The sequence below is a fragment of the Saccoglossus kowalevskii genome, chromosome 6 (assembly GCF_978046115.1).
Source record: "Saccoglossus kowalevskii chromosome 6, keSacKowa6.1, whole genome shotgun sequence".
NCBI lineage: Eukaryota > Metazoa > Hemichordata > Enteropneusta > Harrimaniidae > Saccoglossus > Saccoglossus kowalevskii.
The window spans coordinates 7,276,452-7,301,169 of NC_140646.1; the positions used below are offsets into that span (position 1 = coordinate 7,276,452).

At 35.0% G+C, this 24,718-nt stretch overlaps 1 protein-coding gene across 1 annotated transcript in view; it reads right to left on the bottom strand.

Annotated features, from left to right (window-relative positions):
• Positions 1-24,718, bottom strand: part of LOC102802094 (sodium leak channel NALCN-like) — a 129,184-nt gene that overhangs the window by 54,858 nt on the left and 49,608 nt on the right. Inside the window, exons 4-8 of the mRNA XM_085499995.1 lie at positions 8,915-9,054; positions 7,626-7,754; positions 5,984-6,129; positions 2,997-3,139; positions 2,726-2,830 (exon numbers count right to left, since the gene is read on the bottom strand). Of these exons, the coding sequence (XP_085356121.1) occupies positions 2,726-2,830; positions 2,997-3,139; positions 5,984-6,129; positions 7,626-7,754; positions 8,915-9,054 (663 nt within the window). The remainder of the gene's footprint in view (positions 1-2,725; positions 2,831-2,996; positions 3,140-5,983; positions 6,130-7,625; positions 7,755-8,914; positions 9,055-24,718) is intronic.

The following is a 24,718-nucleotide window of genomic DNA, read 5'->3' on the forward strand; positions in this document are numbered from 1 at the left end:
GTTCAGTTTAGACAGGTTACTGTATACATGACCTCTATAAACCAAACACAATGTCAGTCCCTTTGGTGTTCAGTTTAGACAGGTTACTGTATACATGACCTCTATAAACCAAACACAATGTCAGTCCCTTTGGTGTTCAGTTTAGACAGGTTACTGTATACATGATCTCTATAAACCCAACACGATGTCAGCTATTTAGTGTTCAGTTTAGACAGGTTACTGTATACATGACCTCTATAAACCAAACACAATGTCAGTCCCTTTGGTGTTCAGTTTAGACAGGTTACTGTATACATGACCTCTATAAACCCAACACGATGTCAGCTATTTAGTGTTCAGTTTAGACAAATTACTGTATACATGACCTCTATAAACCAAACACAATGTCAGTCCCATTGGTGTTCAGTTTAGACAGGTTACTGTATACATGACCTCTATAAACCAAACACAATGTCAGTCCCTTTGGTGTTCAGTTTAGACAGGTTACTGTATACATGACCTCTATAAACCAAACACAATGTCAGTCCCTTTGGTGTTCAGTTTAGACAGGTTACTGTATACATGATCTCTATAAACCCAACACGATGTCAGCTATTTAGTGTTCAGTTTAGACAGGTTACTGTATACATGACCTCTATAAACCAAACACAATGTCAGTCCCTTTGGTGTTCAGTTTAGACAGGTTACTGTATACATAACCTCTATAAACCAAACACGATGTCAGCTATTTAGTGTTCAGTTTAGACAGGTTACTGTATACATGACCTCTATAAACCAAACACAATGTCAGTCCCTTTGGTGTTCAGTTTAGACAGGTTACTGTATACATGACCTCTATAAACCCAACACGATGTCAGCTATTTAGTGTTCAGTTTAGACAGGTTACTGTATACATGACCTCTATAAACCAAACACGATGTCAGTCATTTAGTGTTCAGTTTAGACAGGTTACTGTATACATGACCTCTATAAACCCAACACGATGTCAGCTATTTAGTGTTCAGTTTAGACAAATTACTGTATACATGACCTCTATAAACCAAACACAATGTCAGTCCCATTGGTGTTCAGTTTAGACAGGTTACTGTATACATGACCTCTATAAACCAAACACAATGTCAGTCCCTTTGGTGTTCAGTTTAGACAGGTTACTGTATACATGACCTCTATAAACCAAACACAATGTCAGTCCCTTTGGTGTTCAGTTTAGACAGGTTACTGTATACATGATCTCTATAAACCCAACACGATGTCAGCTATTTAGTGTTCAGTTTAGACAGGTTACTGTATACATGACCTCTATAAACCAAACACAATGTCAGTCCCTTTGGTGTTCAGTTTAGACAGGTTACTGTATACATAACCTCTATAAACCAAACACGATGTCAGCTATTTAGTGTTCAGTTTAGACAGGTTACTGTATACATGACCTCTATAAACCAAACACAATGTCAGTCCCTTTGGTGTTCAGTTTAGACAGGTTACTGTATACATGACCTCTATAAACCCAACACGATGTCAGCTATTTAGTGTTCAGTTTAGACAGGTTACTGTATACATGACCTCTATAAACCAAACACGATGTCAGTCATTTAGTGTTCAGTTTAGACAGGTTACTGTATACATGACCTCTATAAACCAAACACGAAGTCAGCTATTTAGTGTTCAGTTTAGACAGGTTACTGTATACATGACCTCTATAAACCAAACACATTGTCAGTTCCTTTGGTGTTCAGTTTAGACAGGTTACTGTATACATGACCTCTATAAACCAAACACAATGTCAGTTCCTTTGGTGTTCAGTTTAGACAGGTTACTGTATACATGATCTCTATAAACCCAACACAATGTCAGTCCCATTGGTGTTCAGTTTAGACAGGTCACTGTATACATGATCTCTATAAACCAAATACAATGTCAGTCCCTTTGGTGTTCAGTTTAGATAGGTTACTGTATACATGACCTCTATAAACCCAACACGATGTCAGCTATTTAGTGTTCAGTTTAGACAGGTTACTGTATACATGACCTCTATAAACCCAACACAATGTCAGTCCCTTTGGTGTTCAGTTTAGACGGGTTACTGTATACATGACCTCTATAAACCCAACACAATGTCAGTCCCATTGGTGTTCAGTTTAGACAGGTTACTGTATACATGACCTCTATAAACCCAACACAATGTCAGTCCCATTGGTGTTCAGTTTAGACAGGTTACTGTATACATGACCTCTATAAACCCAACACAATGTCAGTCCCTTTGGTGTTCAGTTTAGACAGGTTACTGTATACATGACCTCTATAAACCCAACACAATGTCAGTCCCATTGGTGTTCAGTTTAGACAGGTTACTGTATACATGACCTCTATAAACCCAACACAATGTCAGTCTCATTGGTGTTCAGTTTAGACAGGTTACTGTATACATGACCTCTATAAACCAAACACGATGTCAGTCCCTTTGGTGTTCAGTTTAGACAGGTTACTGTATACATGACCTCTATAAACCCAACACGATGTCAGTCCCTTTGGTGTTCAGTTTAGACAGGTTACTGTATACATGACCTCTATAAACCCAACACAATGTCAGTCTCCTTGAACATTTTGAACATTCTACTAGCAGAAAATAATTTTGGGCAGCTGAAGGACTACTACCAACTTTGTTGTTTTTATATTATAACATTTGTGAAAAGGCATGTGAAAGCTGTCCGGAAATACAACTTACTTGTGATGCGGATGCTGCTGAGGTTTTGGCATTACTGATCCACATCTGTTGGAACTGAACACGAATTTCAGCAAATACTTCAATAATAACCGCAATAAATACATTCTGAAAACAAAACAATCAAACTGTATAGTTGTTTTATATTACTTGTTATTAGAAATATAAAGTTATAAGATAGCAATGTGACATCATGAGTAGCCACAGTTACTATGACACAAAAAATCCAAAATGGCTGCTGAGACTTAAGAGGATGTAAAAAATTGCTTCCTACCTTAACCAGCCAAGCAAGAAAAAATATCATGGTAGTGAAGAAGAAATATCCCCTCCATGATGGAAAAGCATCCATAACTCTGTACATCATAAAAACCCATCCTTCTTGGGAAGCTGTCTCATACACGGTAAAAACACTAGTACCTAATTAACATAAAATAATAATAATGATAATAATAATAATAATAATAATAATAATATGCATCTCATTACCCTATGACCTACACTATGCCATACATGTTGAATAATTATGTGCATCTCATTACCCTATGACCTACACTACACCATACATGTTGAATAATAATATGCATCTCATTAACATATGACCTACATTATGCCATACATGTTAAATAATGTGCATCTCATTAACCTATGACCTACACTATGCTATACATGTTGAATAATAATGTGCATCTCATTAACCTATGACCTACACTATGCTATACATGTTGAATAATAATGTGCATCTCATTAACCTATGACCTACACTATGCTATACATGTTGAATAATAATGTGCATCGCATTACCCTATGACCTACACTACACCATACATGTTGAATAATAATATGCATCTCATTAACCTATGACCTACATTATGCCATACATGTTAGATAATGTGCATCTCATTAACCTATGACCTACACTATGCCATACATGTTGAATAATAATATGCATCGCATTACCCTATGACCTACACTATGCCATACATGTTGAATAATAATGTGCATCTCATTACCCTATGACCTACACTATGCCATACATATTGAATAATGTGCATCTCATTACCCTTTGACCTACACTATGCCGTACATGTTGAATAATAATGTGCATCTCATTACCTTATGACCTACACTACACCATACATGTTGAATAATAATGTGCATCTCATTACCCTATGACCTACACTATGCCGTACATGTTGAATAATAATATGCATCTCATTAACCTATGACCTACACTATGCCATACATGTTAGATAATGTGCATCTCATTAACCTATGACCTACACTACACCATACATGTTGAATAATAATATGCATCGCATTACCCTATGACCTACACTATGCCATACATGTTGAATAATTATGTGCATCTCATTACCCTATGACCTAAACTACACCATACATGTTGAATAATAATATGCATCTCATTAACCTATGACCTACATTATGCCATACATGTTAAATAATGTGCATCTCATTAACCTATGACCTACACTATGCTATACATGTTGAATAATAATGTGCATCGCATTACCCTATGACCTACACAACACCATACATGTTGAATAATAATATGCATCTCATTAACCTATGACCTACATTATGCCATACATGTTAGATAATGTGCATCTCATTAACCTATGACCTACACTATGCCATACATGTTGAATAATAATATGCATCTCATTACCCTATGACCTACACTATGCCATACATATTGAATAATGTGCATCTCATTACCTTATGACCTACACTACACCATACATGTTGAATAATAATGTGCATCTCATTACCCTATGACCTACACTATGCCGTACATGTTGAATAATAATGTGCATCTCATTACCCTATGACCTACACTACACCATACATGTTGAATAATAATATGCATCTCATTAACCTATGACCTACATTATGCCATACATGTTAGATAATGTGCATCTCATTAACCTATGACCTACACTATGCCATACATGTTGAATAATAATATGCATCTCATTACCCTATGACCTACACTATGCCATACATATTGAATAATGTGCATCTCATTACCTTATGACCTACACTACACCATACATGTTGAATAATAATGTGCATCTCATTACCCTATGACCTACACTATGCCGTACATGTTGAATAATAATGTGCATCTCATTACCCTATGACCTACACTACACCATACATGTTGAATAATAATATGCATCTCATTAACCTATGACCTACACTATGCCATACATGTTAGATAATGTGCATCTCATTAACCTATGACCTACACTATGCCATACATGTTAGATAAAGTGCATCTCATTAACCTATGACCTACACTACACCATACATGTTGAATAATATGCATCGCATTACCATATGACCTACACTATGCCATACATGTTGAATAATAATGTGCATATCATTACCTTATGACCTACACTACACCATACATGTTGAATAATAATGTGCATCTCATTACCCTATGACCTACATTATGCCATACATGTTGAATAATAATGTGCATCTCATTAACCTATGACCTACACTGCACCATACATGTTAGATAATGCGCATCTCATTAACCTATGACCTACACTACACCATACATGTTGAATAATAATATGCATCGCATTACCCTATGACCTACACTATGCCATACATGTTGAATAATGTGCATCTCATTACCTTATGACCTACACTACACCATACATGTTGAATAATAATGTGCATCTCATTAACCTATGACCTACATTATGCCATACATGTTAAAATGTGCATCTCATTAACCTATGACCTACACTATGCCATACATGTTAAATAATAATGTGCATCTCATTGCCTTATGACCTACACTATGCCATACATGTTGAATAATGTGCATCTCATTAACCTATGACCTATATTATGCCATACATGTTAAATAATAATGTGCATCTCATTGCCTTATGACCTACACTATGCCATACATGTTAAATAATGTGCATCTCATTAATCTACGACCTACACTACAATGTTGAAATGAACAATGTACTGCACACATGAACTCAATACTGCCATCTGAAAATACTTCCATCTGATTTGAGCTAGTTTCCACCGTTAAAGTTGGTACTAAACTGATATATGACAAGACTTGTTGCAGTAAAATCTTAAAGCACAAATCATCCATGTTAAACAGCAAACTAGCATAATCACATATTAAAAAAAAATATTATTTTGACTTGCAAGGGATTATACATGTAAGAGAAATAGAAATAGAAAACAGAATGGAGTATTTACCAAATTCATCAAATCCATTGAATCCTTTTTCCTCTTTGCCAAGTTTTAGATCCATACATTTCATATGTTCAGGACACTGATAGCCAACACCAGGATCCATAGAGCAATAAGAATCAGGTACAGCTAAATCATCCACAGTGAGATGACTAAATACAACCACAGTAAGAAAGTCATTAAGGTAGCGGGACTATTATTTGCATACTTATTTTCATCTTCTAATTGTGACTAAATGACTACAAATGGACCCGGGAAAGTATATATTTTTAGAATCGCCAGACTTCAAGCTTTTCACAAGTGTATTTTGCATGCCCGTATCTGCATTCTACGACGCGTTACTCAATCAAAGGTGAAAAATTACTTTTTCTGTAATAAAAAAAATTACGCATTTATGCTGGCGATAAGTATTATTTTCACTTTTCCTAGTTGTTCAATAGTCTGGTAAATTGAATGTGTCTGGTTAGTTTTATTCAAGCAACGCGTTTTAAAAAATAGTGTCCTGAATTTCAATTACTGTTTTAGTCGCATTGCCCCCAACTCAAACCACAACTCGTTGGTAAATAATCGATGAAATAGTTTGTCTGGACACATTCAAGTTCCTCTCATTGACACCTTAAAGCTGAGAAAATTTGGTGTTAATCCGACGACAATAAGTATACGTTATTTTTTGTTAAAGACCTTGTATTTTGAAAAACATAAACTCATAGAAAACGTCCATGAAGTAACAGCAAAGATTTTCAAGCTTGTTTATCGGCACAATCAATTTGTTTTTCCATCAAGGTCTGTTTTACCATGTGTAGGGACATCCAAATGTGTAAGGCTATTGGAAACCAAAAAAATAAAGGAATGGGATAGCTATAATTGGATAAATTCGGCATATGAAAACACCAAAATCAATGATTTTTTTCAGTGGCTGTGTTACCTTGTGTCTGACACATTCATATGCAAATGACTAATCTGTGAAACAAACAGGGGCGGAGACAAACCACTCAAATGTTTGGAAACACTCATTGTGTGTCAGATAGCTACTGATAACACATCCTAACATTGCTTTGTCTTGAGTTTATCTTTGAAACTTATAGGCACACAGATTAAACCTGTGTTGTTGATTTTGGAAAACACTACTGAGGCTGCCTTGCTTCCCTTCAGAAAATCTACATTTTAACCAACTTACATGACATTCTATGTTATATTGACTTTATCATATGAAAGTTTATGGTGCATTTCATCAATTAATAAATAAATGTGAAAATCGTAATTTTCAACACAAATAATAGTCTTGCTACCTTAAAAGGGTCTCCAAGAGGGTCCAGTTTTTCTCACATACATTAAAACACACATAAATACCCTTGTTGATTATCACATGATTAATTTGCATGTGTACCCTTGTACTTTTTTACTCCAGTGGCCTATATAAATGTGAGACTTTGAATGTAATTCTCAGTACCTAATTGATTTATCTCACATAAAATTAGTCAACTTTTGACTGAAGCTTATGTGGACGGAATTGACATTCAAGAAATCATGTTGTCTAATTGTGCATCACATATATATTCATAACGTGTTACTAAATGGGTTATATGAATACAACAGAACAATTTATGAGATAGATCAGCTGTCATGTGAATAATGCAGCATAGCTTACCCTGGTACTGAACTATTCTTAACACAATGATAATCTAACGCTCCAAACATCTGTACACCCAGTATACCATATAGAGTTAGAAAGAACACAAGAAATATTGTCACACTCCAAACTTGCTGACTTGATCGCCTGCAAAGCAGAACATAATAGAATGAAATATAATATTAAAAAACCTTTAATAGTTTTTTTTATTAAATGTTTTTTTTTGCCCGACGAAAGTTCTAGACATTGAATGTCACTGCTGTCTGTCCTGACTTTTTTTTTTTGTATGTGCAAATTGCAAGTGCTGACACATAGTGCAGTTTTGCCATATTCATGTTTTGAATCACATGACAGGGCTGTGTGGTCATCTTTCTATCAAATGGCAATTCAATGCGTTATCCTGGCATCAACCAGACCCAGTCAAACACAAGCATCTGCAGACCTTAACCAAGGTTCCCCCAAAGTCGCATTTTTTAGTGAATGAATCTCGGCCAGTGGAATTGACCTTCCCATCGAGTCTATGGCACACTCACCCAGGGTGGTGTTCAGCCTAAGGTAGGATTTGAACTTGGGTCTAACGATCATGAGTCTGATGCAACAACCACTATGTTACCAGTGCTATTGGTTAATATTCAAACCATAAATTTGATTGTAAAGTGAGATAATCACATGAATTCAATTTAATCCATAATAGATATAGATCTGTGCAAAGTTAATCAATAATAAAGTAGTACATATTACAAAAGATACTTGAATAGTACTGAAAACCTCATTTACAGTCAATATCTACAAGCCATTGAGAATGTCACAGCCCTCTCTGTTCTTGTACTTTAATATACGGGTAAATGTGTATGACAAATGAAATTTCAGCATTTATATGATCTTTTTTGATCAAGTACCAGTTGTGCACTGAACTAATGACTTGGACTGCCAGACAATTTTAACATGTGTGAGTCCAAATTATAGTACATTGTGAGATACATGTAGTTATTATTGGTGTAGTTGTGTTTGATTCAGTGACATCAGTCTCTGACTAAATTTTTAAAACTGACTGAATTGAATTGAATTGGACTGATTCAGTTAACTATCCCTAGACAAAGTATGCTTTGGAATTCTCTAGAATACAGCGTGTCTGTCCGATTCGCCTTTGTGACACATCAAACACATCCACAGCTGATATATCCAGCACAAGTGATGACAAATTGCTTAGCACAACCAAAATTGTGCATATTCTATCTCTGCTTTTATTTGACTCTACTTCGCTATATGTAATTATGTTTGTTCTGTTAGAACACTGCAACACATACCTGAAAATAGAATTGACTCTAGCCTTTGGAAGTTGCACTATTAGATACACTCTGATTCCTCTCATTAATATAAGAGGTCTTGGAGATCTTAATATAGACAGTGGTGTATATGGATCAATGATATCAGACATCTGAAAAACCTAAAGGATATAGAATACAAAAGAAAAGCACCAAATCATTATACAAATATGTCTGTAGTATATAACAATATTCAATACTGTACTCATTTGACTAGTGGCCAGGATACTCAACTCACAAATATGTCTGTAGTATATAACAATATTCAATACTGTACTCATTTGACTAGTGGCCAGGATACTCAACTCACAAATATGTCTGTAGTATATGACAATATTCAATACTGTACTCATTTGACTAGTGGCTAGGATACTCAACTCACAAATATGCCTGTAGTATATGACAATATTCAATACTGTACTCATTTGACTAGTGGCCAGGATACTCAACTCACAAATATGCCTGTAGTATATGACAATATTCAATACTGTACTCATTTGACTAGTGGCCAGGATACTCAACTCACAAATATGTATGTAGTATATGACAATATTCAATACTGTACTCATTTGACTAGTGGCCAGGATACTCAACTCACAAATATGCCTGTAGTATATGACAATATTCAATACTGTACTCATTTGACTAGTGGCTAGGATACTCAACTCACAAATATGTCTGTAGTATATGACAATATTCAATACTGTACTCATTTGACTAGTGGCCAGGATACTCAACTCACAAATATGTCTGTAGTATATGACAATATTCAATACTGTACTCATTTGACTAGTGGCCAGGATACTCAACTCACAAATATGTCTGTAGTATATGACAATATTCAATACTGTACTCATTTGACTAGTGGCCAGGATACTCAACTCACAAATATGTCTGTAGTATATGACAATATTCAATACTGTACTCATTTGACTAGTGGCCAGGATACTCAACTCACAAATATGCCTGTAGTATATGACAATATTCAATACTGTACTCATTTGACTAGTGGCCAGGATACTCAACTCACAAATATGCCTGTAGTATATGACAATATTCAATACTGTACTCATTTGACTAGTGGCCAGGATACTCAACTCACAAATATGTCTGTAGTATATGACAATATTCAATACTGTACTCATTTGACTAGTGGCCAGGATACTCAACTCACAAATATGTCTGTAGTATATGACAATATTCAATACTGTACTCATTTGACTAGTGGCCAGGATACTCAACTCACAAATATGCCTGTAGTATATGACAATATTCAATACTGTACTCATTTGACTAGTGGCCAGGATACTCAACTCACAAATATGTCTGTAGTATATGACAATATTCAATACTGTACTCATTTGACTAGTGGCCAGGATACTCAATTCACAAATATGCCTGTAGTATATGACAATATTCAATACTGTACTCATTTGACTAGTGGCCAGGATACTCAATTCACAAATATGTCTGTAGTATATAACAATATTCAATACTGTACTCATTTGACTAGTGGCCAGGATACTCAACTCACAAATATGCCTGTAGTATATGACAATATTCAATACTGTACTCATTTGACTAGTGGCCAGGATACTCAACTCACAAATATGTCTGTAGTATATGACAATATTCAATACTGTACTCATTTGACTAGTGGCCAGGATACTCAATTCACAAATATGTCTGTAGTATATAACAATATTCAATACTGTACTCATTTGACTAGTGGCTAGGATACTCAACTCACAAATATGTCTGTAGTATATGACAATATTCAATACTGTACTGTACTCATTTGACTAGTGGCCAGGATAATCAACTCACAAATATGTCTGTAGTATATAACAATATTCAATACTGTACTCATTTGACTAGTGGCCAGGATACTCAATTCACAAATATGTCTGTAGTATATAACAATATTCAATACTGTACTCATTTGACTAGTGGCCAGGATACTCAACTCACAAATATGCCTGTAGTATATGACAATATTCAATACTGTACTCATTTGACTAGTGGCCAGGATACTCAACTCACAAATATGCCTGTAATATATGACAATATTCAATACTGTACTCATTTGACTAGTGGCCAGGATACTCAATTCACAAATATGTCTGTAGTATATGACAATATTCAATACTGTACTCATTTGACTAGTGGCCAGGATACTCAATTCACAAATATGTCTGTAGTATATGACAATATTCAATACTGTACTCATTTGACTAGTGGCCAGGATACTCAACTCACAAATATGTCTGTAGTATATGACAATATTCAATACTGTACTCATTTGACTAGTTGCCAGGATACTCAACTCACAAATATGTCTGTAGTATATAACAATATTCAATACTGTACTCATTTGACTAGAGGCCAGGATACTCAACTCACAAATATGTCTGTAGTATATGACAATATTCAATACTGTACTCATTTGACTAGTGGCCAGGATACTCAATTCACAAATATGTCTGTAGTATATAACAATATTCAATACTGTACTCATTTGACTAGTGGCTAGGATACTCAACTCACAAATATGTCTGTAGTATATGACAATATGCAATACTGTACTCATTTGACTAGTGGCCAGGATACTCAACTCACAAATATGTCTGTAGTATATAACAATATTCAATACTGTACTCATTTGACTAGTGGCCAGGATACTCAACTCACAAATATGTCTGTAGTATATGACAATATTCAATACTGTACTCATTTGACTAGTGGCCAGGATACTCAACTCACAAATATGTCTGTAGTATATGACAATATTCAATACTGTACTCATTTGACTAGTGGCCAGGATACTCAACTGACAAATATGCCTGTAGTATATGACAATATTCAATACTGTACTCATTTGACTAGTGGCCAGGATACTCAACTCACAAATATGTCTGTAGTATATAACAATATTCAATACTGTACTCATTTGACTAGTGGCCAGGATACTCAACTCACAAATATGCCTGTAGTATATGACAATATTCAATACTGTACTCATTTGACTAGTGGCCAGGATACTCAACTCACAAATATGTCTGTAGTATATGACAATATTCAATACTGTACTCATTTGACTAGTGGCCAGGATACTCAACTGACAAATATGTCTGTAGTATATGACAATATTCAATACTGTACTCATTTGACTAGTGGCCAGGATACTCAACTGACAAAAATGTCTGTAGTATATGACAATATTCAATACTGTACTCATTTGACTAGTGGCCAGGATACTCAACTCACAAATATGCCTGTAGTATATGACAATATTCAATACTGTACTCATTTGACTAGTGGCCAGGATACTCAACTCACAAATATGCCTGTAGTATATGACAATATTCAATACTGTACTCATTTGACTAGTGGCCAGGATACTCAACTCACAAATATGCCTGTAGTATATAACAATATTCAATACTGTACTCATTTGACTAGTGGCCAGGATACTCAACTCACAAATATGCCTGTGGTATATGACAATATTCAATACTGTACTCATTTGACTAGTGGCCAGGATACTCAACTCACAAATATGTCTGTAGTATATGACAATATTCAATACTGTACTCATTTGACTAGTGGCCAGGATACTCAACTCACAAATATGTCTGTAGTATATGACAATATTCAATACTGTACTCATTTGACTAGTGGCCAGGATACTCAACTCACAAATATGTCTGTAGTATATGACAATATTCAATACTGTACTCATTTGACTAGTGGCCAGGATACTCAACTCACAAATATGCCTGTGGTATATGACAATATTCAATACTGTACTCATTTGACTAGTGGCCAGGATACTCAACTCACAAATATGTCTGTAGTATATAACAATATTCAATACTGTACTCATTTGACTAGTGGCCAGGATACTCAACTCACAAATATGTCTGTAGTATATGACAATATTCAATACTGTACTCATTTGACTAGTGGCCAGGATACTCAACTCACAAATATGTCTGTAGTATATGACAATATTCAATACTGTACTCATTTGACTAGTGGCCAGGATACTCAACTCACAAATATGTCTGTAGTATATGACAATATTCAATACTGTACTCATTTGACTAGTGGCCAGGATACTCAACTCACAAATATGCCTGTGGTATATGACAATATTCAATACTGTACTCATTTGACTAGTGGCCAGGATACTCAACTCACAAATATGTCTGTAGTATATAACAATATTCAATACTGTACTCATTTGACTAGTGGCCAGGATACTCAACTCACAAATATGTCTGTAGTATATAACAATATTCAATACTGTACTCATTTGACTAGTGGCCAGGATACTCAACTCACAAATATGCCTGTAGTATATAACAATATTCAATACTGTACTCATTTGACTAGTGGCCAGGATACTCAACTCACAAATATGTCTGTAGTATATGACAATATTCAATACTGTACTCATTTGACTAGTGGCCAGGATACTCAACTCACAAATATATCTGTAGTATATGACAATATTCAATACTGTACTCATTTGACTAGTGGCCAGGATACTCAACTCACAAATATGCCTGTAGTATATGACAATATTCAATACTGTACTCATTTGACTAGTGGCCAGGATACTCAACTGACAAATATGTCTGTAGTATATGACAATATTCAATACTGTACTCATTTGACTAGTGGCCAGGATACTCAACTCACAAATATATCTGTAGTATATGACAATATTCAATACTGTACTCATTTGACTAGTGGCCAGGATACTCAACTCACAAATATGTCTGTAGTATATGACAATATTCAATACTGTACTCATTTGACTAGTGGCCAGGATACTCAACTCACAAATATGCCTGTAGTATATAACAATATTCAATACTGTACTCATTTGACTAGTGGCCAGGATACTCAACTCACAAATATGCCTGTAGTATATGACAATATTCAATACTGTACTCATTTGACTAGTGGCCAGGATACTCAACTGACAAATATGTCTGTAGTATATGACAATATTCAATACTGTACTCATTTGACTAGTGGCCAGGATACTCAACTCACAAATATATCTGTAGTATATGACAATATTCAATACTGTACTCATTTGACTAGTGGCCAGGATACTCAACTCACAAATATGTCTGTAGTATATGACAATATTCAATACTGTACTCATTTGACTAGTGGCCAGGATACTCAACTCACAAATATGCCTGTAGTATATGACAATATGCAATACTGTACTCATTTGACTAGTGGCCAGGATACTCAACTCACAAATATGTCTGTAGTATATAACAATATTCAATACTGTACTCATTTGACTAGTGGCCAGGATACTCAACTCACAAATATGTCTGTAGTATATGACAATATTCAATACTGTACTCATTTGACTAGTGGCCAGGATACTCAACTCACAAATATGTCTGTAGTATATGACAATATTCAATACTGTACTCATTTGACTAGTGGCCAGGATACTCAACTGACAAATATGCCTGTAGTATATGACAATATTCAATACTGTACTCATTTGACTAGTGGCCAGGATACTCAACTCACAAATATGTCTGTAGTATATAACAATATTCAATACTGTACTCATTTGACTAGTGGCCAGGATACTCAACTCACAAATATGCCTGTAGTATATGACAATATTCAATACTGTACTCATTTGACTAGTGGCCAGGATACTCAACTCACAAATATGTCTGTAGTATATGACAATATTCAATACTGTACTCATTTGACTAGTGGCCAGGATACTCAACTCACAAATATGCCTGTAGTATATGACAATATTCAATACTGTACTCATTTGACTAGTGGCCAGGATACTCAACTCACAAATATGCCTGTAGTATATGACAATATTCAATACTGTACTCATTTGACTAGTGGCCAGGATACTCAACTCACAAATATGCCTGTAGTATATAACAATATTCAATACTGTACTCATTTGACTAGTGGCCAGGATACTCAACTCACAAATATGTCTGTAGTATATGACAATATTCAATACTGTACTCATTTGACTAGTGGCCAGGATACTCAACTCACAAATATGCCTGTAGTATATAACAATATTCAATACTGTACTCATTTGACTAGTGGCCAGGATACTCAACTCACAAATATGCCTGTAGTATATGACAATATTCAATACTGTACTCATTTGACTAGTGGCCAGGATACTCAACTGACAAATATGTCTGTAGTATATGACAATATTCAATACTGTACTCATTTGACTAGTGGCCAGGATACTCAACTCACAAATATATCTGTAGTATATGACAATATTCAATACTGTACTCATTTGACTAGTGGCCAGGATACTCAACTGACAAATATGTCTGTAGTATATGACAATATTCAATACTGTACTCATTTGACTAGTGGCCAGGATACTCAACTCACAAATATGCCTGTAGTATATGACAATATGCAATACTGTACTCATTTGACTAGTGGCCAGGATACTCAACTCACAAATATGTCTGTAGTATATAACAATATTCAATACTGTACTCATTTGACTAGTGGCCAGGATACTCAACTCACAAATATGTCTGTAGTATATGACAATATTCAATACTGTACTCATTTGACTAGTGGCCAGGATACTCAACTCACAAATATGTCTGTAGTATATGACAATATTCAATACTGTACTCATTTGACTAGTGGCCAGGATACTCAACTGACAAATATGCCTGTAGTATATGACAATATTCAATACTGTACTCATTTGACTAGTGGCCAGGATACTCAACTCACAAATATGTCTGTAGTATATAACAATATTCAATACTGTACTCATTTGACTAGTGGCCAGGATACTCAACTCACAAATATGCCTGTAGTATATGACAATATTCAATACTGTACTCATTTGACTAGTGGCCAGGATACTCAACTGACAAATATGTCTGTAGTATATGACAATATTCAATACTGTACTCATTTGACTAGTGGCCAGGATACTCAACTGACAAAAATGTCTGTAGTATATGACAATATTCAATACTGTACTCATTTGACTAGTGGCCAGGATACTCAACTCACAAATATGCCTGTAGTATATGACAATATTCAATACTGTACTCATTTGACTAGTGGCCAGGATACTCAACTCACAAATATGCCTGTAGTATATGACAATATTCAATACTGTACTCATTTGACTAGTGGCCAGGATACTCAACTCACAAATATGCCTGTAGTATATAACAATATTCAATACTGTACTCATTTGACTAGTGGCCAGGATACTCAACTCACAAATATGTCTGTAGTATATGACAATATTCAATACTGTACTCATTTGACTAGTGGCCAGGATACTCAACTCACAAATATGCCTGTAGTATATGACAATATTCAATACTGTACTCATTTGACTAGTGGCCAGGATACTCAACTCACAAATATGCCTGTAGTATATGACAATATTCAATACTGTACTCATTTGACTAGTGGCCAGGATACTCAACTCACAAATATGCCTGTAGTATATAACAATATTCAATACTGTACTCATTTGACTAGTGGCCAGGATACTCAACTCACAAATATGTCTGTAGTATATGACAATATTCAATACTGTACTCATTTGACTAGTGGCCAGGATACTCAACTCACAAATATGTCTGTAGTATATGACAATATTCAATACTGTACTCATTTGACTAGTGGCCAGGATACTCAACTCACAAATATGTCTGTAGTATATGACAATATTCAATACTGTACTCATTTGACTAGTGGCCAGGATACTCAACTCACAAATATGCCTGTGGTATATGACAATATTCAATACTGTACTCATTTGACTAGTGGCCAGGATACTCAACTCACAAATATGTCTGTAGTATATAACAATATTCAATACTGTACTCATTTGACTAGTGGCCAGGATACTCAACTCACAAATATGTCTGTAGTATATAACAATATTCAATACTGTACTCATTTGACTAGTGGCCAGGATACTCAACTCACAAATATGTCTGTAGTATATGACAATATTCAATACTGTACTCATTTGACTAGTGGCCAGGATACTCAACTCACAAATATGTCTGTAGTATATGACAATATTCAATACTGTACTCATTTGACTAGTGGCCAGGATACTCAACTCACAAATATGTCTGTAGTATATGACAATATTCAATACTGTACTCATTTGACTAGTGGCCAGGATACTCAACTCACAAATATGTCTGTGGTATATGACAATATTCAATACTGTACTCATTTGACTAGTTGCCAGGATACTCAACTCACAAATATGTCTGTAGTATATGACAATATTCAATACTGTACTCATTTGACTAGTGGCCAGGATACTCAACTCACAAATATGCCTGTAGTATATGACAATATTCCATACTGTACTCATTTGACTAGTGGCCAGGATACTCAACTCACAAATATGCCTGTAGTATATGACAATATTCAATACTGTACTCATTTGACTAGTGGCTAGGATACTCAACTCACAAATATGCCTGTAGTATATGACAATATTCAATACTGTACTCATTTGACTAGTGGCCAGGATACTCAACTCACAAATATGTCTGTAGTATATAACAATATTCAATACTGTACTCGTTTGACTAGTGGCCAGGATACTCAACTCACAAATATGTCTGTAGTATATGACAATATTCAATACTGTACTCATTTGACTAGTGGCCAGGATACTCAACTCACAAATATGTCTGTAGTATATGACAATATTCAATACTGTACTCATTTGACTAGTGGCCAGGATACTCAACTCACAAATATGCCTGTAGTATATGACAATATTCAATACTGTACTCGTTTGACTAGTGGCCAGGATACTCAACTCACAAATATGTCTGTAGTATATGACAATATTCAATACTGTACTCATTTGACTAGTGGCTAGGATACTCAACTCACAAATATGTCTGTAGTATATGACAATATTCAATACTGTACTCATTTGACTAGTGGCCAGGATACTCAACTCACAAATATGTCTGTAGTATATAACAATATTCAATACTGTACTCATTTGACTAGTGGCCAGGATACTCAACTCACAAATATGTCTGTAGTATATAACAATATTCAATACTGTACTCATTTGACTAGTGGCCAGGATACTCAACTCACAAATATGCCTGTAGTATATGACAATATTCAATACTGTACTCATTTGACTAGTGGCCAGGATACTCAACTGACAAATATGTCTGTAGTATATGACAATATTCAATACTGTACTCATTTGACTAGTGGCCAGGATACTCAACTGACAAAAATGTCTGTAGTATATGACAATATTCAATACTGTACTCATTTGACTAGTGGCCAGGATACTCAACTCACAAATATGCCTGTAGTATATGACAATATTCAATACTGTACTCATTTGACTAGTGGCCAGGATACTCAACTCACAAATATGCCTGTAGTATATGACAATATTCAATACTGTACTCATTTGACTAGTGGCCAGGATACTCAACTCACAAATATGCCTGTAGTATATAACAATATTCAATACTGTACTCATTTGACTAGTGGCCAGGATACTCAACTCACAAATATGTCTGTAGTATATGACAATATTCAATACTGTACTCATTTGACTAGTGGCCAGGATACTCAACTCACAAATATGCCTGTAGTATATGACAATATTCAATACTGTACTCATTTGACTAGTGGCCAGGATACTCAACTCACAAATATGCCTGTAGTATATGACAATATTCAATACTGTACTCATTTGACTAGTGGCCAGGATACTCAACTCACAAATATGCCTGTAGTATATAACAATATTCAATACTGTACTCATTTGACTAGTGGCCAGGATACTCAACTCACAAATATGTCTGTAGTATATGACAATATTCAATACTGTACTCATTTGACTAGTGGCCAGGATACTCAACTCACAAATATGTCTGTAGTATATGACAATATTCAATACTGTACTCATTTGACTAGTGGCCAGGATACTCAACTCACAAATATGTCTGTAGTATATGACAATATTCAATACTGTACTCATTTGACTAGTGGCCAGGATACTCAACTCACAAATATGCCTGTGGTATATGACAATATTCAATACTGTACTCATTTGACTAGTGGCCAGGATACTCAACTCACAAATATGTCTGTAGTATATAACAATATTCAATACTGTACTCATTTGACTAGTGGCCAGGATACTCAACTCACAAATATGTCTGTAGTATATAACAATATTCAATACTGTACTCATTTGACTAGTGGCCAGGATACTCAACTCACAAATATGTCTGTAGTATATGACAATATTCAATACTGTACTCATTTGACTAGTGGCCAGGATACTCAACTCACAAATATGTCTGTAGTATATGACAATATTCAATACTGTACTCATTTGACTAGTGGCCAGGATACTCAACTCACAAATATGTCTGTAGTATATGACAATATTCAATACTGTACTCATTTGACTAGTGGCCAGGATACTCAACTCACAAATATGTCTGTGGTATATGACAATATTCAATACTGTACTCATTTGACTAGTTGCCAGGATACTCAACTCACAAATATGTCTGTAGTATATGACAATATTCAATACTGTACTCATTTGACTAGTGGCCAGGATACTCAACTCACAAATATGCCTGTAGTATATGACAATATTCCATACTGTACTCATTTGACTAGTGGCCAGGATACTCAACTCACAAATATGCCTGTAGTATATGACAATATTCAATACTGTACTCATTTGACTAGTGGCTAGGATACTCAACTCACAAATATGCCTGTAGTATATGACAATATTCAATACTGTACTCATTTGACTAGTGGCCAGGATACTCAACTCACAAATATGTCTGTAGTATATAACAATATTCAATACTGTACTCGTTTGACTAGTGGCCAGGATACTCAACTCACAAATATGTCTGTAGTATATGACAATATTCAATACTGTACTCATTTGACTAGTGGCCAGGATACTCAACTCACAAATATGTCTGTAGTATATGACAATATTCAATACTGTACTCATTTGACTAGTGGCCAGGATACTCAACTCACAAATATGCCTGTAGTATATGACAATATTCAATACTGTACTCGTTTGACTAGTGGCCAGGATACTCAACTCACAAATATGTCTGTAGTATATGACAATATTCAATACTGTACTCATTTGACTAGTGGCTAGGATACTCAACTCACAAATATGTCTGTAGTATATGACAATATTCAATACTGTACTCATTTGACTAGTGGCCAGGATACTCAACTCACAAATATGTCTGTAGTATATAACAATATTCAATACTGTACTCGTTTGACTAGTGGCCAGGATACTCAACTCACAAATATGCCTGTAGTATATGACAATATTCAATACTGTACTCATTTGACTAGTGGCCAGGATACTCAACTCACAAATATGTCTGTAGTATATGACAATATTCAATACTGTACTCATTTGACTAGTGGCCAGGATACTCAACTCACAAATATGTCTGTAGTATATAACAATATTCAATACTGTACTCGTTTGACTAGTGGCCAGGATACTCAACTCACAAATATGCCTGTAGTATATGACAATATTCAATACTGTACTCATTTGACTAGTGGCCAGGATACTCAACTCACAAATATGTCTGTAGTATATGACAATATTCCATACTGTACTCATTTGACTAGTGGCCAGGATACTCAACTCACAAATATGCCTGTAGTATATGACAATATTCAATACTGTACTCATTTGACTAGTGGCTAGGATACTCAACTCACAAATATGCCTGTAGTATATGACAATATTCAATACTGTACTCATTTGACTAGTGGCCAGGATACTCAACTCACAAATATGTCTGTAGTATATAACAATATTCAATACTGTACTCGTTTGACTAGTGGCCAGGATACTCAACTCACAAATATGTCTGTAGTATATGACAATATTCAATACTGTACTCATTTGACTAGTGGCCAGGATACTCAACTCACAAATATGTCTGTAGTATATGACAATATTCAATACTGTACTCATTTGACTAGTGGCCAGGATACTCAACTCACAAATATGCCTGTAGTATATGACAATATTCAATACTGTACTCGTTTGACTAGTGGCCAGGATACTCAACTCACAAATATGTCTGTAGTATATGACAATATTCAATACTGTACTCATTTGACTAGTGGCTAGGATACTCAACTCACAAATATGTCTGTAGTATATGACAATATTCAATACTGTACTCATTTGACTAGTGGCCAGGATACTCAACTCACAAATATGTCTGTAGTATATAACAATATTCAATACTGTACTCATTTGACTAGTGGCCAGGATACTCAACTCACAAATATGTCTGTAGTATATAACAATATTCAATACTGTACTCATTTGACTAGTGGCCAGGATACTCAACTCACAAATATGCCTGTAGTATATGACAATATTCAATACTGTACTCATTTGACTAGTGGCCAGGATACTCAACTGACAAATATGTCTGTAGTATATGACAATATTCAATACTGTACTCATTTGACTAGTGGCCAGGATACTCAACTGACAAAAATGTCTGTAGTATATGACAATATTCAATACTGTACTCATTTGACTAGTGGCCAGGATACTCAACTCACAAATATGCCTGTAGTATATGACAATATTCAATACTGTACTCATTTGACTAGTGGCCAGGATACTCAACTCACAAATATGCCTGTAGTATATGACAATATTCAATACTGTACTCATTTGACTAGTGGCCAGGATACTCAACTCACAAATATGCCTGTAGTATATAACAATATTCAATACTGTACTCATTTGACTAGTGGCCAGGATACTCAACTCACAAATATGTCTGTAGTATATGACAATATTCAATACTGTACTCATTTGACTAGTGGCCAGGATACTCAACTCACAAATATGTCTGTAGTATATAACAATATTCAATACTGTACTCATTTGACTAGTGGCTAGGATACTCAACTCACAAATATGTCTGTAGTATATGACAATATTCAATACTGTACTCATTTGACTAGTGGCCAGGATACTCAACTCACAAATATGTCTGTAGTATATAACAATATTCAATACTGTACTCGTTTGACTAGTGGCCAGGATACTCAACTCACAAATATGCCTGTAGTATATGACAATATTCAATACTGTACTCATTTGACTAGTGGCCAGGATACTCAACTCACAAATATGTCTGTAGTATATGACAATATTCAATACTGTACTCATTTGACTAGTGGCCAGGATACTCAACTCACAAATATGTCTGTAGTATATAACAATATTCAATACTGTACTCGTTTGACTAGTGGCCAGGATACTCAACTCACAAATATGCCTGTAGTATATGACAATATTCAATACTGTACTCATTTGACTAGTGGCCAGGATACTCAACTCACAAATATGTCTGTAGTATATGACAATATTCCATACTGTACTCATTTGACTAGTGGCCAGGATACTCAACTCACAAATATGCCTGTAGTATATGACAATATTCAATACTGTACTCATTTGACTAGTGGCTAGGATACTCAACTCACAAATATGCCTGTAGTATATGACAATATTCAATACTGTACTCATTTGACTAGTGGCCAGGATACTCAACTCACAAATATGTCTGTAGTATATAACAATATTCAATACTGTACTCGTTTGACTAGTGGCCAGGATACTCAACTCACAAATATGTCTGTAGTATATGACAATATTCAATACTGTACTCATTTGACTAGTGGCCAGGATACTCAACTCACAAATATGTCTGTAGTATATGACAATATTCAATACTGTACTCATTTGACTAGTGGCCAGGATACTCAACTCACAAATATGCCTGTAGTATATGACAATATTCAATACTGTACTCGTTTGACTAGTGGCCAGGATACTCAACTCACAAATATGTCTGTAGTATATGACAATATTCAATACTGTACTCATTTGACTAGTGGCTAGGATACTCAACTCACAAATATGTCTGTAGTATATGACAATATTCAATACTGTACTCATTTGACTAGTGGCCAGGATACTCAACTCACAAATATGTCTGTAGTATATAACAATATTCAATACTGTACTCATTTGACTAGTGGCCAGGATACTCAACTCACAAATATGTCTGTAGTATATAACAATATTCAATACTGTACTCATTTGACTAGTGGCCAGGATACTCAACTCACAAATATGCCTGTAGTATATGACAATATTCAATACTGTACTCATTTGACTAGTGGCCAGGATACTCAACTGACAAATATGTCTGTAGTATATGACAATATTCAATACTGTACTCATTTGACTAGTGGCCAGGATACTCAACTGACAAAAATGTCTGTAGTATATGACAATATTCAATACTGTACTCATTTGACTAGTGGCCAGGATACTCAACTCACAAATATGCCTGTAGTATATGACAATATTCAATACTGTACTCATTTGACTAGTGGCCAGGATACTCAACTCACAAATATGCCTGTAGTATATGACAATATTCAATACTGTACTCATTTGACTAGTGGCCAGGATACTCAACTCACAAATATGCCTGTAGTATATAACAATATTCAATACTGTACTCATTTGACTAGTGGCCAGGATACTCAACTCACAAATATGTCTGTAGTATATGACAATATTCAATACTGTACTCATTTGACTAGTGGCCAGGATACTCAACTCACAAATATGCCTGTAGTATATGACAATATTCAATACTGTACTCATTTGACTAGTGGCCAGGATACTCAACTCACAAATATGCCTGTAGTATATGACAATATTCAATACTGTACTCATTTGACTAGTGGCCAGGATACTCAACTCACAAATATGCCTGTAGTATATAACAATATTCAATACTGTACTCATTTGACTAGTGGCCAGGATACTCAACTCACAAATATGTCTGTAGTATATGACAATATTCAATACTGTACTCATTTGACTAGTGGCCAGGATACTCAACTCACAAATATGTCTGTAGTATATGACAATATTCAATACTGTACTCATTTGACTAGTGGCCAGGATACTCAACTCACAAATATGTCTGTAGTATATGACAATATTCAATACTGTACTCATTTGACTAGTGGCCAGGATACTCAACTCACAAATATGCCTGTGGTATATGACAATATTCAATACTGTACTCATTTGACTAGTGGCCAGGATACTCAACTCACAAATATGTCTGTAGTATATAACAATATTCAATACTGTACTCATTTGACTAGTGGCCAGGATACTCAACTCACAAATATGTCTGTAGTATATAACAATATTCAATACTGTACTCATTTGACTAGTGGCCAGGATACTCAACTCACAAATATGTCTGTAGTATATGACAATATTCAATACTGTACTCATTTGACTAGTGGCCAGGATACTCAACTCACAAATATGTCTGTAGTATATGACAATATTCAATACTGTACTCATTTGACTAGTGGCCAGGATACTCAACTCACAAATATGTCTGTAGTATATGACAATATTCAATACTGTACTCATTTGACTAGTGGCCAGGATACTCAACTCACAAATATGTCTGTGGTATATGACAATATTCAATACTGTACTCATTTGACTAGTTGCCAGGATACTCAACTCACAAATATGTCTGTAGTATATGACAATATTCAATACTGTACTCATTTGACTAGTGGCCAGGATAC